The sequence below is a fragment of the Lacerta agilis genome, chromosome 12 (genome assembly GCF_009819535.1).
Source record: "Lacerta agilis isolate rLacAgi1 chromosome 12, rLacAgi1.pri, whole genome shotgun sequence".
Lineage (NCBI taxonomy): Eukaryota > Metazoa > Chordata > Lepidosauria > Squamata > Lacertidae > Lacerta > Lacerta agilis.
The window spans coordinates 21,068,148-21,086,729 of record NC_046323.1 but is presented as its reverse complement, the minus strand read 5'-3'; the positions used below and the strand labels follow the sequence as shown (position 1 = coordinate 21,086,729).

Genomic DNA, 18,582 nt, shown 5'->3' with positions numbered 1-18,582 from the left:
GTTATAGAAAAAGTCAATGCACTAAACTAAATGATGTTACCACCAGGTTTTCACTGATCACAAAATGAGACCTTTTAAATACCGGTACTTTATGAATATGAACTAGTGCTATTTGATCTGCATTTTTCAAACACCAAGGCACTTCATTGTGCCAATACATTAATTGGCTTTCTTTTTGATCCTAAAACACATTTACAATGGTTGAATGTTGAAATCTGCATTGGATTAAAATGGGCAAAACACTGGCTGCTCATATACTGCTGGGCCAGGTTCTAGGTCTCGCATACCTTAAAGGATACTTTAAAGACCACCTGAGCCCTTATATCCCAATTCACTAACTGAGATCAACCAGAATGGTGAAATTTGCATTGGACTGAAATAGACAAAAGATACTGATACAGACTTTTGTACTAGTATGTGCTGCTAAATTATATAGAGCTAAAAGGCTTATCTTCATACTAGAGTTATATTGATGTGGACTTTAAAAGTACACAGAGATAAAACTTCAGCTACTGTGCTAATATGTTATTACATTATTCACAGTTGATGTTCTTACCTGTTGCAGCGAGTGTAAATAATGCGCACTAGACGACCAGTATAATGGAAATGGCACATAGCAACAGTGCTATTTCATGGAAAGAAAAAGTAAAAAAACAGCAACAGTGGACCACATTCTTCTAGGCACCCTGGCAACACATATACGTCTTCCATAAGGGCTACATTAGCAGTTCTGCTGCATGGAGGTATATACCGGTACATGCTTGAAAGGCACCTTAAGACGAAAGGCCATATTTCTGCTGCAGCTTTGTAGAATGGAAATCACAACGAGTGATGACTTTATGAGCTTGGTCTAGACAAGAGGGTTACTCTTTGGTGAAATTGCTCCTTGGGGAGGTTGCTGTGAAAATTCCCATGCAACTAATTACCAAGCCACTGGGGTTTGCTACTGAAAAAAGGATTTGGCTTTGAGAAAGGCAGTTACTGGAAGCCTGCAATGCAGCAACTCTTGTCATCATGTCCAGATTTTACTTCAGTGGCACAGCAAGGATACTATGAACGAGGGAAAGGGAAACAACAGTAAAGAACAATAAAAAAGGCAGGGTTAAATAAGAAAATGGCCTCAGGCGGAGTAGATAAGAAGGGAAGGTTATGTTCTTGTAATTGTTTGATGCAGTGCTTCCTCCAACTGCCTTCCTACAAAGTTAGATTTCACACAGCCGGCAGGGAGCCCACCTACCAGGTGGCAGGAAACCTAAAATCCCAGAATCACAGGAGGCTTACACAGCGCCAGGCTCAGCACACATGTTGTCCATCAGTGCTTTAATATATTAACAGAATTAGGTGAGATACATCAATGGCATTACAATAACAACAAAATCTAACAAATGGGTTATGTCAGGAAAACAACAAAAGGATGACCAGCCATGTCTATTTTAGCTCTGCACCATTCCCACCCCCCACCCCACCCACGCTGCTATCTAACCATTAAAAGTATTTAATTTATTTGAAGTCCACACAAAGAGGAAGGCTTAGCATTCCCATTCACTTTGAAGCAATGGAAGGAAATGTGAAGAACATTTAGCACGCAAGTTTCACACCTTCTATTATGGGTTCACACAAATCCTATTATGGGGAGAGGAAGGGGTCCTGAAGCCCCTTCCCATATTACTCTTCAAGAAGCATTCACCAATAATTTGTATATGTGCAAACGTATTCTGGCCAGAGGAGTTGATCCCTTTTTAATCTCCCCATCACCACAGCTTATGGATCTATTTAAAGGTAAAGGTAAAGGGACCCCTGACCATTAGGTCCAGTCGTGTCCGACTCTGGGGTTGCGGCGCTCATCTCGCTCTATAGGCCGAGGGAGCCGGCGTTTGTCCGCAGGCAGCTTCCGGGTCATGTGGCCAGCATGACTAAGCCGCTTTCTGGTGAACCAGAGCAGTGCACGGAAATGCCGTTTACCTTCCCGCCGGAGCGGTCCCTATTTATCTACTTGCACTTTGACGTGCTTTCGAACTGCTAGGTGGGCAGGAGCTGGGACCGAACAATGGGAGCTCACTCCATCACAGGGATTCGAACCGCTGACCTTCTGATCGGCAAGCCCTAGACTCTGTGGTTTAACCCACAGCGCCACCTGGGTCCCTTATATGGATCTATTAAGACTGCCATAAATGGTGGTGGTTAGTGCTGGGTGATATATTGTGATATTGGCAGTGCTCCCCCCCCCAAAAAAAAAATGTTTAGGGGTTCTCTCATTTTGACTCAAGAAAACCACCATTTTATAGTTCAAATCGGGAAAAACAAATACAGTAAATGGACAAAAGTAGAAAGATTCACAAAATGTGTAGGGGTATGCGTACCCCTGCAATCCCCCCAGAAAAAAAGCACTGGATATTGGTTTCATAATTTTTGACACGTGTGTGTGCTATGCAAAAATCAAAATGTGGGGGAAACCATGAGGCCAGATAACGCTTCTCTCGATTCCTTCAGCCCCAGGTAACCTTCGTGCCCCCAGCCACTACCCACAGTTGTGGGACCAGGCCCAACAGCAGTCAGTCCCACGTAAAGTGAAACATAAATTGTGGAAATAAGACAGAGCACCTTCCAGAAAGTTAGAGCCCTTGAACTGTGATAAGGCCTCTTTGGAAGGGAGTTGCTGCCATGGGCATTATGGGTATATGGGTATTTTGATGAACTGAATAGAGTGAAAGATTATGAGTCATGAGTGTGTGTATGAACTTAACAGTGCCTAGTTTGTGTTTGGGTTGCTGTTTTGTTAATGTTGTTAGTATTGTTTTACAGATTATAACTGCTGTATTGATTTGCTAATCACATAATATGACTTTTGCTTTGGAACGTTTAGTCTATTTTTTTAGCTGTTGCTTTGCTAACAGTGATTTAAAGATTGCAACTGTTTCACTGATGATTTGTTAATTATTCCATATGTTTTATGTTGTAATTGTGATGCTTTATTATGTTCTATCATGTTATTGTTATTTCTTGTTTGCAAGCCACTTTAGGATTCAGTTGAATGAAAAGCAGCATAGAAATATAATAAATCATATTAATTTTGCTTTCTGGGTGAAGCTCTCCCGCTCTCTCTCTCTCTCTCTCTCTCTCTCTCTCTGTGTGTGTGTGTGTGTGTAGAAACAGATTATAATATATTTCTGAGCCTCTGCGTATGGTAATAAGATGGATCCTCAAAGTTCCTAGTTTTAACAAGTGTTAAAAGAAAAACAACTTAATGAATCTAAATATTAAACTACCTGACTTGGTTTTATTGGACTTGCTTTCTGGGATAGATCCAGATTAAGTTGGCTGTACTTAAGTCCCACTGAAATGAAGGTGACATAAGTTAAATCTTACATTTTACATTGGTACATAGGTTCTCAAAAGCCTTGGAACTCAAACAACTTGGAACCCAAACACAACAAACACGGAAGCAAGTGTTCCGGCTGGCCAACTTTTTCGGAAGCCAAACGTGCTCCATTTTGAGTGCCACACCTCTGTTTCGAGTGTTACGCTGAGGTCTGTCTGTTTTTGCTATTTATTTTGCATTTTTGTTTTTGCGGCTCTTTTTGTTTTGTTTTTGTGACTGTGTGGAACCCAGTTCAGATACTGATTGATTGATTGATTGTGTGACTGCAGTACAGTGTTTATTGCTTTCATTTTATGGATCAATGGTCTCGTTAGATAGTAAAATTCATGTCAAATTGCTGTTTTAGGGGTTGTTTTTAAAAGTCTGGAACGGATTAATCCATTTTGCATTACTTTGTATGGGAAAGCGTGCCTTGGTTTTGGAACGCTTTGGTTTTGGAATGGACTTCTGGAACAGATTAAGTTTGAGAACTAAGGTACCACTGTATATTGATTTCAATAGGGCCCAAGTTCAACTAACTTAGGCTGGATTCAATACCACTGCGCATATATACATATAAACATTTTAGGTGATGTGTCTGTATTTTCTACATGAGCCAGGGAAGAGCACAACAGAGGTCCCTAGTCTATAAGGAATGTTCTGTGGTTTACATTTGAAACAAGAGGTTATGGTGCCTGCATGTTACACATACACTGACTAACCACATGCTTATTTTCAAAAGAATTCCTTTTGACTCATACAGGCAATCAGTTTTAATTTGCTTAGGGTAGCCAAATAATAGGCAAGCGGCTGCTTCTACCAGTGCAATTAAGAGTACGGACATGCAAAACATTTTCTCCCCCAAATCTAAACACCACTTTGTTAATTCACACTTTGCTATTTGGCACACTCCATAACTCACCTGTAAAAAAGTGGCAGCCAGCCCAGCCGTATGTGAAGATTAAATAAAAGAACTATTTAATGAAGTTTCATATTACTACTCTCTTATTACTAGTACAAATTGTTCTGTAGGAGAGCACCTAATTTAGTGAGCTAGCCCAAATTAAAAATTAACATAGGGAGCTCATTTTTTATGTATAAAAAAAAAATAGTACGTGTCCAATAAGGCACTGCACTAACAAAGCCCTGAGCATTATGGCTGCGGCTGAGTGGAAGGACATATGTTTATGCTTATTTTAAGAACATAATTTATGACACAAATGATTGGGAATAGTTTGCAGGGTAAAATAAATAATAATTTTCCAGCAAGAGAATGGAAATGCTCGCCTTATTTATTTTACTCTTCTAGCCCACCCGGTTCTTGAAGGTCAAGTCACAGATAGTGTTTTCCTGCGGTAGGTATGGCAGCATGCTTCCAAGATGAGGAACTGAGGCTGAAATATAGGAGCTTAGCCAAATCTAAATGTCTTCACAACACACCCATCACAAGATCCAGGTGCGTGTATTGCCTGTTCGGCCCACATTGTAAGCCTGAGACCAAAGCCCTCCCACACTTAAATATTGTGGCACGGAAAGCCAGACCAAAAAGAGGTGGACCAAAAGCGCTTCTAAAGGACTTTTAAGAAAGATATAGATGGTTTGAGGGTGACAAGTGTCAAAGAGTTTGTTCCATAAATGCAAATGTCCCTTTCCTGGGCGAGCTAAATTTTCTTGATCCATTTCAATCTGTTTTCAGACCTGCTTTTGGCCTTGACAGACGCCCTCTATTAAGAGAAAGACAGTGGGAGTGTGACCCTACTAATACTCCTGGTTCAGCTTTTGATACTACTGAGCTGGAAATAGGGGGCCTAGCTTTTTCTCTCTTATCAGGAAGGCTCAGGGGTGCCAACTTGGAATAAAATATTGGTTAGGGGGACAGGTGAGTCCCGCCCCACATAACTGATGACAAGATGCAGTGCGCACACACTGTCAGGGACTGGGCTGAGGAGGGCTGAACTGAGGAGGAATGGTGGGAGCCTCCTCCCTCCCCCTCCCCCTGATCAGGACCCTGAATCTTCACAGGAGCAGTGGAACAATATAGATTTGGAACAGTGGTTTGCAGAGGGACATAGTTCAGAAGACAGAAGTTGGGAAGAACTGGGTGGTGAACAGCTAGGAGAAGGAGGACTGGGGGAGAGAGAGCTAACAGCCTCTCTCTCACTGGAAAGTGTACATCCGCCCAGCCCAAGGTCACAACGAGCAGATAAGGTGGCAGCACTGGCAGAGGAAGCCGCTTCGCCACCCAGGGTGGCAAACCCAGGGGCGGAGTCACTCTGTAGCGTGCATGCGCAACGTTGCTACGTATGCCGCATATGTAGTGACGCTGCGCATGCGCGCTGTGCCCCTCCCTGGCTCGCCTCGGCCCACAGCCCAAGCAGCAAAGCATGCACTGAGCAGGTTTGCAAGCCCCACCGCCGAGCGTGGCTTTTTACCAGGCGGCTGCAGGGCTCGGCTTGGGTATGGGGGGGCCGCCCAGAGTGTCACCCCCTCCAGGGTGGAACACAGGGACCCCGCCCCCTTCGCCCCCCCTTCCTATGCTACTGGGTGGCAGCACAGAAAGCAAAGTGGTTTCCTGATCAGGTTGCAAGATGCAGAAGTGACATGGGTGATGAGGGGGGAAGTGGGTGGAATCCTTAATTGGGAGCTCCTTTGTCCAAGGAATGGCTGCTTTGTTCTCTCGCTGTGCTCATTAAAATCTGTAAATGGTAAGAGACTGCTTTCGCTTTGTTCTGCTTATCTACTGCCAAAGGGGGGGGGGGGAGGAAGACGAGTCCTTGAAGCCTGACACACACCATTTGAATGGCAATGCCCATTAACTGGGGGTGCATCCCCCTCCAATATTTTATTGGGGGGCAGCAAAGGGACCTCAGCCCCTAGGAGTTGGCTTCTATGGGGGGGGCTGATTGAAGAGATGTGGGGGGTTTACTGTTTGCCCCCATGGCTCAGGGAGGTGTGTGTTTAAGCTGTTCCAGATTCAGCTGCACTCCCAATGAAGGATCTGGTTCACACTATTGCTGGAATCTCAAGCGGCATCAGCTGCATGGAACATCACTCCAGTTAGACAGATGTAATGCACTGTACATGCGGCTGCCTTTAATGGCTGCTCACAAACTGCAAAATATAGCCATTAGGCTGGACAAAGACCTTCTTTTTGGCCAAGCTTTTAAATACTGTTTTAAGGCTTTTTTTTTTTTTAAACCTACTTCCAGTAGCACCTTAGAGACCAACTAAGTTTGTTCTTGGGATGAGCTTTCGTGTACATGCACACTTCTTCAGATACCTGAAGTTAGGGCCGTCTTAAAGGGATCGGCTGCCCTGGCGCGATGATGCCTTGGCGCCCCCGGCGTGCCGCCTCTCCGCCCGCCTCCCTACCACGCTGGCCGCCCCTCGGGAGGGGGGTGGGCGAGTGGGAGATGAGGCGCGTGGCGCTGGAGCGGCACGGGGCTTTGCGCGCCCTTCCCAGCGCTCCAGCTGGGGCTCCGGAGGGCAGCCGGCTTGCAGCTCGCCCGCTGGCGCGCAAGCGCCCTCCCGCCCATGGGGGCGGGGGTGGGTTGGGGAGGGGGTGCCCGGCACCCTGTGCCACCCAGCATCTATGACGAGACAGCCCTGCCTGAAGTATCTGAAGAAGTGTGAATGCACGCGGAAGCTCATACCAAGAACAAACTTAGTTGGTCTCTAAGGTGCTACTGGAAGTAATTTTTTTATTTTATTTTTTGTTTTGACTATGGCAGACCAACACAGCTACCTACCTGTAACTAAAAAAAAACCTGTTTAACTCCTGTGTTGTTTAGTTGCTGTTTTAAGGCTGTGTAGTGTTATTATTCCTTACGCTGTTTTCAATATTGTAAGCTGCCCGGGAAATGTTTAAATTAAATGATGGGATGCTAATTTTTTAAAAAAAATAAATAAATGTGATCCAGCCAGTGAGAGTACCAATGTATGTGTCCATATTGTGCCATCATATAGGTGCTCTCAAAGGGACATGCTATACTCACAGCAGCCAAGCCATTTAACACTTCGTAAGTCAGAACCAGCTCTGCAGGGGTCTGCACAGTTTAAAGTAAAAAAAAAAAAAAGGGAGCAATCGCCGAAATCTGACTCCCCATCTCCTTTTCAAGTTTAATGATTGATGAGTTGTTTGAGATATGTCTAGCCAAACATGCTATTCTGTTTCTGCTATCAGGGTGGGCCCCCGTCATTTACACCTGCCACACAAGCAGGCAAGGTGACTTGGAAAGCAAAGATATATGCACATTGTAAAACTGAATAAGGGTGGCCAAAAGCCATTTTTTTAAAAGAACAAAAAGTACAATGAGAGGCTTTTGAAATGCATAGAGTTGGAAAGCACAGATGATCTATACACGCTGCGAAACAGAATAAGTGGGGGAAAGGTGGCCAAGAGCCATTTTTAAAAAACAAAGAAGCAGAATGAGAGGTTTTTAAACAAAACATTGAAAAGCATTTTGTGGAAAAAGGAGAGTCACTGAGAACATAGAAGGTAGCCTTAAACTATTGGTTCACGATTTACGAGTGGACCACAAACTCATACCAGGCTGATATTAGTTACCTAGTTTTACTGAATATAATTCATTTTTTAAAAAAATCTATTGCAAGTATGAAAAAAGGTCCAGGGATTATGGGTTTCAAATAAATCCATACAACTCAGAAAGTGGTTCAATTAAACAAAAAATATGGGGTCATTATTTCTCAGCCATACTCAGTAGCTTCTTTCATTTAAAAATGAATTACAGTATATGCAAAGATTACTAAGAATGTCAGAAAGATGTTTAATATAAAACCATATTAATATTATGGAAATCAGTTTGGAAACACTATTGTTTTAAACACACACAAATATTTGACATCCAAAGATTTAAAATGTAGGACCCAACGAACTTGCACTTTTACAAGTGCCGTGTAATGGTCATTTTGCAATTCCAGAGAATCTATCTCTTCGTGTGGCAGCACATATACTTTGGAACATTAGGCAGGTGCCCTCACTATACACACTTTTTTAATTTCAGCAAGGCATATATATATATATATATATATATATATATATATATATATATATATATATATATATATATAATGTTGCACTGATTTTACAGGGATGCAAGATGTCTATAAGGGCAACAGGAACACCACTTTCTCACCTCTTCCCAAGTATAGTATGAGATTCCTTTTTTTCAGATTCCACACAACCCATTTAGCTCCATTTCTCTTACTTCACGTTGCACCGCAATTAGCAAAACGACAATAGATAAATTAGGTACAAAAACCAAACAGAAGCCCAGTCACACCTGTCGGAAACCTCATTTTGGTTCGTGAAACGGAATCTGACCATAACGCACGTGAGATTTATTTCCCGATAGAAAATAAAATGCAAAGAAATCACAACATGCCCTTCTTTATGGCTGCATGCCAAACTACTCAATCTTTCAATGGCACACTGCAATCGCTCACTGCTATGAAACCAACTCCTCTTACCTGTGGGTGTGCTGCTACGAAACGACGAGGAAGGGGTAATGGGTGGCGTGACTGGTGGAGTAAGGCTCCCACTGCTGTGGCGTGGAGGAGTAGATACGTTCCCCCGGGACACTGAACTTGATAGAGTCAGGGAGAGTTTAGGCTGGATTTTTTTCTTCAGGGATTCCTGCTCTCGCCGAGCTGCATCAGTCATAAACCTGCAACAATGGCGATGCCAATGGGTAAGAGAAAAATCATTGTGAAACAGTAGCGCTGGACAAACATTCAGTACAAACACTTGATGCTACTTCTCAAGTTATGTTTCTGAAGTTACGGCTTCCACAAGTTGCCAGGACTCGAATCGAGAAGGGAGATTCCGACTAAGCTTCAGGAAAGGCTTTCTGACGGTAATGACAAGTGACGAGTGACGTTTGCGTGGTCACGCGCAGCCCCCTGAATTCCTGGGCGACACCTGGTAGTTTGGCTGCCTGCGCCCTCCCTGAGGCTGTAAAGCTTAGGTTGGATGGCCATCTGTCATGGATGCCTTAGCTGAGGATCCTGCATTGCAGGGAGTTGCACTGGACGACCCTTGCCCCCCCCCCCACTCTATGATTCTATGATTCTTTATCTCTTGCAGTTTTTGATCCATGGCATATGTACTCCAATCATTTAAAACAACCATTGACATACTATGACATAAGTGCAGCACAGGCAATGGGGTCTCACACAGATACAGGTGGGTGGCAGTTTTTAGCATGTTATACATGTGACATTTTAAAAGTTAATTAAAGGGGGGGTTGGCCCACCTAAAAAAGCAGCGCAGTGTCAGACAAGGTTCTGAACTAGAAGATAAATGCATTTTACAACAGGGCTTATAAACTGTCCACTGGACACATTTCTAAAAAATGAGAATTGGCATACAAAGATTCCCTTCACATTCCACCACTGCAATTCCTTCTGCTTTGTGACCCATTATTAGACACCTGCTCCCTGAGCCATTGTGACATAATGATGATGTCAACTCCTGTGTTCTGTTAGCTCTACAGTTCTACTCCCATTGCTGTCTCAGCTGTATCCCTGGTGAGAGTTAAACATGTTCCAGTTGCAGGGAAGTGAAGGGAGATGGATAAAGAAAACTACCAGCAGGACTCAGAGAAGAGAAGGGAACTGGATATACCCTGGGGGGCCACATAACTGTCTGTGAAATGCAAACCATTGAAGCCATACTATTTTAAATACAAGCATGCTGTTTTAAGTTGCTTGTGGATTGCCCTAGTTATATTAAGGGGATTTGTCTTACAGTAAAGCTGCACTTACTAAAGAGGAAAGTAAAAAACGGGCATTACCGATACATTACTTCTCCACTTAAGTTTCTGATGGTACTGAGGTAGCTCCTCATCACATTGTGTGTGTGTGTGTGTGTGTGTGTGTGTGTAGTTATTGGTTCCAATGTTTTGTGAGGGAGGCCATCACGCAAGAAGCCAAGAATAACAGTGGAGAAGGTGGGACTTTGAAGGATGAGGAATGGATCCCTATATATCAGGCTCGGGAGCCTCAAGTGCAGAGGCCTGAGGAGTCCCATCGCTCAGCCCGAACACTGAAGTCCTCCAAGGGTCTTCTGGAGGTTCCCTCACTGTGAGGTTACAGGAAACCAGGCAGAGGGCCTTCTCGGTAATGGCGCCCTCCTTGTGGAACGCCCTCCCTTCAGATGTCAAGGAGATAAACAACTATCTGACCTTTAGAAAACATCTGAAAGCAGCCCTGTATAGGCAAGTTTTTAATGTTTGATGTTTTACTATATTCTAGATTTTTATATGCACTGTAAGCCACCCAAAGCGGCTGGGGAAACCCAGGCAGATGGGCGGGGTGTTATTATTATTATCAGTGGTCAAGGCCTCTTGGGACTCTCCCTTGGCCACACCCTCCCTCCACAGGCCACACTTCTCACCAGCCCTACTGCATACCCTCCTTCAGGGTTTCTGCCTGGTTGGGATGTTATTGAACAGATGCCTCTTGGTTGCCTGGATAGAAGACAGAAAGGAGTGTGTGTAGACACCAACCTCTTGTACAGAAGCAACATTTGCATCATTGCTTTCCTCACTTTTGCTTCTTGCCCCACCTACCACCACAAACATGTGCCCCTCAGAAGCTTGCCAAGATGGGAATGCGGGTCTCGGGCTGAATAAGGTTCCCCACCCCTGCTATATTTCGTGGCAAGGTCAGAGGACCGGTTTTTCTCCATCTCAAGTAGCATCTCATAGCTTCACTTTCTCCCACAAGACACCATGGTTTCCATTTGACTTCTATGGGAAAACATGAATCTTCTCATTTTCCATAGTGTTATAATAATACACCAACAGATTGTGGTGACTACACTCATTTGCGATCAAGTTTTTCAACAACCAAAGTGGACCTCAAGAATTCCTTTCTGAATGACCTTTTCTCTACAGGATATGTTACAGGACAATTTAATGTGTAACAGTGTAACGTCCCAAAGTATGGGCAGCCATTAAGTAACTAGGCGAAACTAAATGTTCTAGATGTAAAACAGAATCCCCCCCCCAAAAGAAATATAATGCTGATAGATTACACAAACTAGATAATGTAACCATCAAGCCATCCATTAAAGCCAAAAAATCAATTGCCAGGAAAACAAATTACTCCAGATATTAAGGAGCCAGCCATTCTTTTGTGCTCTGTTTTCCTCCTGCAGTTACCTCTCCAGATGAAGCTTTTTCCAAGTGGGGATAACCCTTTCAAGCATGTCCTCTTACAATGCTAACTACCTTCTGTCTACCTTTTAGCAGTTAATTACCAAACTTGTCATTAATTACTGACAACAACCCATTTCATATGGACCACTGCATCAACTAGAAGAAATGTCTTATATTCTGGCTGCTGCAGGGAGGGGGTGGTGGTGCAGTTATTAGCTTGCCCAGACTAATTTTTCAAAAGGCTGAATAAAAATGGTGCAATAAACCACTGAGTACAGTTTAATGTAGCAATTATCATCCCAGAATTCACCTTCACAGCAGTTAACAGCTAGCTTGTTAGGGCATTCATCAGCCTTGCTTTTGCTTTGGATCATTAATTAACAAACCAGTTGTCACTTGCTGCTAACAATACATACTTGATGTGTTACTGCTTAATAATAGGAAATAGCTTTATGGACGCTTATATTTCATTCCACATCCTCTTTGTAACATGGTTCAGATGCCTTAGTGTATTGTACAGTAATAATAATAGTAAAAAATCTTTAAAAGATGTATTGCACATTATTGGGCTGGACAGAGCAATATCTCTTTAATTAAATGCATTTATGCTGTATTTAAAACATATTTTGAAGCACGCCATTAATTGCTTAATTTATTCCAGACTGCACCGCTCCTATTCAGTGACATGAAAGAAGCTTAAGAGTGCACAGCTCATCAGGGAAAAGATTTCAGGGACAATCCAGTCTTTCCTCCACTAGGCCTACAAGGCTTTATAGAGCACTAGAGCGATGGCAGCTGCTGCTGTGATCAGGACCACATTAGGCCTCATGCCATCACAAAAGCCACACCCACACCCAGAAAGCGCCACATGTTTGGCTGGCAAAATGGGAAGCTCTGTTCAAGGAGAGTGACGCAGGCATCACTCTGCAGGCAGCAGTTGGCAGGAGGGTGACAGAGGCCGACAGAGCTCACAACAGAGACTCTTCCACTCAGTGCAACCACCCCTAGCCCAGCAGAAAAGAGTTGGATTTCTCTGCCAAACTTATAAAAAAAAATACATAAAAGTTTGATTTAATTGAGAGGAAATTTCAAAATCTAAGAGTGGAAAATGTTGGAAGGGCAGAACCTCGTCTTACCAAGTGGAATGTCTGGGTGGAATCCTTGCAAGAACAAGAAAAGTTACGCTGACCCCTCAAGATGTGTGAGATAGAGGCTGAAAGGAGCAAGCCGGTGGGTCAACTCGAGAGCCTGACTCAGCACAGAGCAGGAAACTGAAGAAGAATAGACGTCTGAAGTCTGCTTAGGCAGGACAAAGACTGCACAGTCCCAGGGCTTAACGGAATACCCAGGAAATTCTATCTTTGGTGACATGAAGAGTACTTCCTCAAAGCAGAAAATAACTTAGTAAGCCATCTTGTAAACAGAAGGCTGCTACAATACACTGCTTCTTCTTGTGATTTCCACAATGCATATCAATAAAAAAAACACACACACACTAGCAGCCTGACACTATGCTTATTCAACTTTATTCAGTGGGATCTACTTTCAAGTAAGTGTTCTTAGGACTGCATCATGACTCTTTGTTCCCACTATAGGAACGTAACAGGAAGTTTGTTGCTAATCCGAACATAGGGTTGTATCCATTCCAGTGTTAGTCTCACTCAAAGTAAACCCAGTGAAATACAGTGGTACCTGTAAGTTAAGAACTTACCGTATTTTTCCGTGTATAAGACGCTCCCCCTGCATAAGACGCCCTCTGTTTTTAGGGACTCCAGTTTATGAAAATAGGGGGGAGATTGCCCAGTGCATAAGACGACCCACAGTTTTTCACATAATTTTTAAGTAAAAAAACCCCCTAGTCTTACACATGGAAAAGTACACTAATTCGTTCTGGAGGTCCGTTCTTAACCTGAAACTGTTCTTAACCTGAGGTACCACTTTAGCTAATGGGGCCTCCCACTGCCACCGTGCCACCAGAGCACGATTTCTGTTCTCATCCTGAGGTAAAGTTCTTAACCCGAGGCACTATTTCTGGGTTAGTGGAGTCTGTAACCTGAAGCGTCTGTAACCTGAAGCATCTGTAACCCGAGGTACCACTGTAGATGAGCATGACTAACAGGCCCAGCTTACCAGGAGATGGACCCACAGAATTCATGTTTCAGCATGTTATAAGATGAAGTTTAAAACTGCATTTTTTCAAAATGGCCTCTGTTATTCATACTGAGATAGCATGCACAAGTCCTGCATATCTGTATATCCTTATGTTGCAGCTGAACCCCAAAGTCATGACCGGTACAAGCAGATTATCAAAGCTACTTCATTTTTGTGTTCATTTTCAAAGCAAATCATACACTGTGCTAAGACGATAAGTTTGCAGCACTGTAAAACCGATAACTATTAACGTACAACTTTAAAAAAAAAAAAAAACACAACGCAGGCATTTTATGAGACATTAAATTTACCTGGCACAGAAGGAGTCATAAATATATGTAGATTGAACCAGGAGATATAAATATATCAAGAGGATATACAGGAAATCCAATTAACCAAAATGCATACTATTTTTCAAGACATTGCTTAATTTCTTTCACGTTGTCAGTCTTCACACTCTGCATGTCAGCTTCATAATTCATCTGCCACTCAGCAAATTATTTTTAACCATAAGCTTCTTAGATAAGATGCCTGTCATTCTTCTAAAAAAAGCAGCAACAGCAGAGCATTTTCGAATACAGAATTGCTTGGCCTTGATTTCTTCTACATTTAGAACAATAATTTGACATTAAGGCCACATTTATACCATACATTTAACTCATCATGGTACCACTCTAAACAGTCATGGCTTCCCCCAAAGCATTCTGGTAACTATAGTTTGCTAAGGGTTCTGAGACCCCTGTTTACACATTAAACAACAGTTACGTATGAAATGAATACCACACACAAAAGCTTCAGTTCTGTGCTTAGTGTTACAGGCAAAATTATCAGTCTTCTTAATAACATGGTACTTCCAAAGGAGAAAAACGCTGATTAATCTCACACACCAATGGGAAGCTCATTTCTCAAATCATGCGTCCTTACGTAACCAAAGTAACCCTATACATACCCTTCAAGTGTCCCGATCTTCCAGGGACAGTCCCAGAGTTATGAAAGCCATCCTGGCTTCTGATTTGATCCCGGAATGTCCCTATTTTCCCTGCCAGTTCTGCCACTGCTAGGCTTGAGTAGCAGCAGCAGCCGGCACTTGTCCCAAGTGGCGGCAAGGGAGCATCCCACTGCCTCTCCATGGCCGCTCCATGGCCATTGCTACCCAACTCCTTCCTTGGGTTGCTCATAGTGGCTGCTGGACAGCAGGTGAGGCTACCACTGCTGAGGCCCAGCCCCATGTAATGTACTGGCTCTGATGGTCAGGCAAAGAGCGGGAAGAAAGGGGGAGCGGAGCGGAATGCAATGAGTCTTGATTTGTTAAAAAACAACAACACAGTTTGTGCATTCACATCTAATCTTGCCCCTATTCTAACTATTTATTGGTGTGTGGTTTTCTTCTTGCAAATCTACCAACAAATAAAATAAAATAAAATAAAATCAGGATGAAGGTGTATTCTCGGGACAGTGGCGGGTATGTGCTGTGTCCCATTAGCGTAGCATTGGTGGCACTTGCCCTTCATCTGATAGCAGATGCTCGGAGGTGGGTGACCAAAATGGGGGGTTGAGAAGGGTCAGTTGGAGTGAGTGAGAAATGTTCCTATTTTTATGAGGAACGTTGGAGGGTATACATTATACATGCATGGAACGGAAGTATCAGCAGGCTTAGGGAACCAAAAAGTTTGCAAGAAGTACAAAAAACCCCACACTTCACCATGGTGTGTGTGTGTGTGTGGGGGGAACTAAAGAAGGAAACCCACCAAATGGGGGCAAAGAACAGGGAGCATGCTCAGTTGCCACATAATGTTGACTGTTGGTGGTGAGGCTGGAAAATGCATTTCCCCCCACATGTCACAATACAGTCGTACCTCAGAAGTCGAACAGAATCCGTTCTGGAAGTCTGTTTGACTTCCAAAACATTCGACTTCCAAAGTGCGGCTTCTGATTGGCTGCAGGAAGCTGTAGCCATAAGGAAGCTGCAGAAGCCCCGATGGACGTTCGGCTTCCAAAAGAACGTCCGAAAACTGGAACACTCACTTCTGGTTTTCAATCATTCGGGAGCCGGAACGTTTGACTCCCAAGGCGTTTGGGAGCCGAAGTATGACTGTACGTTTTGTTGACGGTCTCACTTGTTAAGTTCTTCAGAGTACATGTGAGGACTCCTTCCCGCCACCCCCAAAAATCCACATAAAATCCTAGATGTCAGCTTTAGAATGGCCTTCCCTTTGATATGCTAGTTTTCTAGTGCAAATTGGTTTTGCTTCCTTTTTTAAATTGATGAGTATCTATCAAAGAAGTCTGGGAATTGTAGTTTTGTGAGGGGAATAGGAGTCTCTTAACAACATTTAACAAACTGCAGCTCCCAGATATTTTTGGGGGGTGGGGAAGTGGTAACATGGTGCTTTAAATGTATGCTATGAAGGTGGCCACTGTTATTATAAGGCTTTTAAAAAAATGAGTATTACAAGAGCAATCTGTCCTGCTAGCGTCATAACCATGGATCAGATAAATTGAGGTATGTTTGTCGGAGCACACTTCATTTCCTATGGTTTCACGCCCAACCCCTTCTATGGACTCACTGTCTTACTTTGGATAATTCTTTCCCAAGCACAACTGCTCAACAGTAAAAGTTAGATAATTTACAAGCTAGTGCAACAAAGTTCCTTTAAATGTAAACATAATACAGTACAAATAAAATGATAAATAGGAGCCACAGCAAAAGGTGAAAAAATAGTTGGGGTGTGTGTGTATCTTTGAAAAAAATTAATTAATCCTGTTGCTTCCCACTTCCTCTGGAATTACTGGAAGACCTGTAACAATCTGCTGTGATAGGAAAGGACTGCCATTTGAAGAAGAATACCCTCTGTCTGAGTCAGACCGCAGTAAGTTTCTTGAGCGTTGCTTGATCTGCTTCATCATCACTATCGTGTAAATCGGGGGCTGTTGTTTTAAAATTTATTTCAAGTGAAAAAAAAAAGGTCAGGAAATGGGAGTGTAAAATACACTGTGTGCTGTACAACCGTACCATAATACATACTGTAGTGATACAAGGGGAAAATATGCGGTGCAATTTAGGAAGGCCTTCTTGTAAGTGGGGGGGGGGGGGAGGAATGCATAAATTGCCATTTTAATTAATTTCCTAATGTAAAGCACAGCTGCAGTAAAGTTGGCAAATATAAGTCACCTTTACAGTTTGCGTTTCTCAAATGAAATCATGCTTTTTAATTGGGTCTTAATGTGCGCGAAGCTATGTTTTATTTACTCGCTATTACAATATCAGCATTTTTATACTTTCTGCTTGCTTGTGCAAACAAACTTTATTAATACATATATCTGAATGCTCTAATCTCAGTTACAATGTACCAGTTTGAGTTTCAACAATTAACTGGCCTTTTTTTTGTGGACTCCCGCTGCTATGTGAACTAGCTGTAGGCTATTAAAATAATGAGTCCGGACTGAGTCATCTGATCTCATGCTTGGTGCAAAGCCTGAGGAAAAGGACTTTGCCCACAATTCCTAGTCTGTTTACCAGACTAAGCCCAGACTGTTGGGAGCTTTGTCCAAGAACTCCCTTCCCCCTTCCTTCCATGCATAACATGGTATAACAGAGCCCTCTGGAGGTCAGTATTATTGCTTTGCTCATTCAAAACTATTTGCCCTCCAAACAATGTAGAATAGTCTTTTCAAAGTCTATTATGGCAACAAAGGATAAAATAGCACGCACCTTTGCTCCACCCATCCAGCCCTGGTAGGGTTTTTTTTAATCAATAAAAACAACTATGTTTTGGGTGCATCTATATTTTTGATGCAGAGAAAATATGCCATTCTGGAAAAAAGTACAAACTGATCTTGTGATGCTGCCAGCACATGTAAGATAGGTCACAGATAGCCAAGCCAGAGAATGTTGGATCAGAATAAGGAAATTCTTTGTTCTATTAAAAGAAATAATGCAGAATTTACAAAACATTCAAGAAATAAAATGTTTTCTCACAACTGCATGAATAAGTTTGTGAGTGGCATTTATTTAAAAAGCGACCTCGTGCTTTGATAAAACACACACAAGCCCTTTGATTTCCTGCCGACAGTCTCGCTAAAACGCCACAGGGCCTTAACTTGTAACGGAAGAATAAACAATTTAGATTGTGATATTTATCCTTCTGTCAGATCTATGATATCAAACGTATTTGTAAATTCGCATTTCAAAATATATTGTGACATATTTTACTATAAAGATTTCCCTCTACCATTCATTGAAGGTAGTGATCTAGCAATGTAAAATTACAAATCCTCTAAATTCTTATAGAGCAAAGGCACTTTAAACTTACGAGTTTCCAGTAAATGTCTCCATATATGTAGGCCAATGTATTTTAAACAGACCTACTTGTGATAAATCTATTGTGCACCAGGTCTAGAACATCACCTTTTCCCTGAAAGCATTACCTAAAACTGCCCAACTCTTTCCAGATCCCTTCTAAAAAAACTGTTACAGCAAAGCTCTAAGATTCCTACATATGAACAGAACTCTGCTTAATAAAGAACTTGGCTTCGAGCAGGATGAACAGAATTAAAATGAAGTGCAACCTTATAAAATATTTTGATACAGTTGGTGTATATCAAATCATCAGATCATCAGAAATTAGAAACAATGGATGGCACCTTTTGGAGCATAGCTACAAAACGGTGACGATAGAGAGAGAGAAACAGAGAACAAGCACATCCAAGCAATAAGATAAACTAAATATTCAGATCCACTTTGTCGCCTGTCACTGGACAGAGCCCAGTATTCGTCACAATACAAAAGTAAATACAGAATCTGAATGTCCTGGCAATGTTTACGCTTAACTCCCTGGCCCTTCCGTTTCTCATATGCTTCATCTGATACAGAAATTCAGACTACAGGGC

The 18,582-nt window shown here is 42.5% G+C and overlaps 1 protein-coding gene across 2 annotated transcripts in view; it reads right to left on the bottom strand.

The window, feature by feature from the left end:
* Positions 1–18,582, bottom strand: part of JAZF1 (JAZF zinc finger 1) — a 135,572-nt gene that overhangs the window by 13,525 nt on the left and 103,465 nt on the right. Inside the window, exon 3 of one of the 2 annotated variants that reach the window (XM_033165395.1) lies at positions 8,849–9,063. In XM_033165395.1, coding sequence (XP_033021286.1) covers positions 8,849–9,063 — 215 coding nt within the window. The remainder of the gene's footprint in view (positions 1–8,848; positions 9,064–18,582) is intronic. The other variant, XM_033165396.1, reaches the window with a different exon arrangement.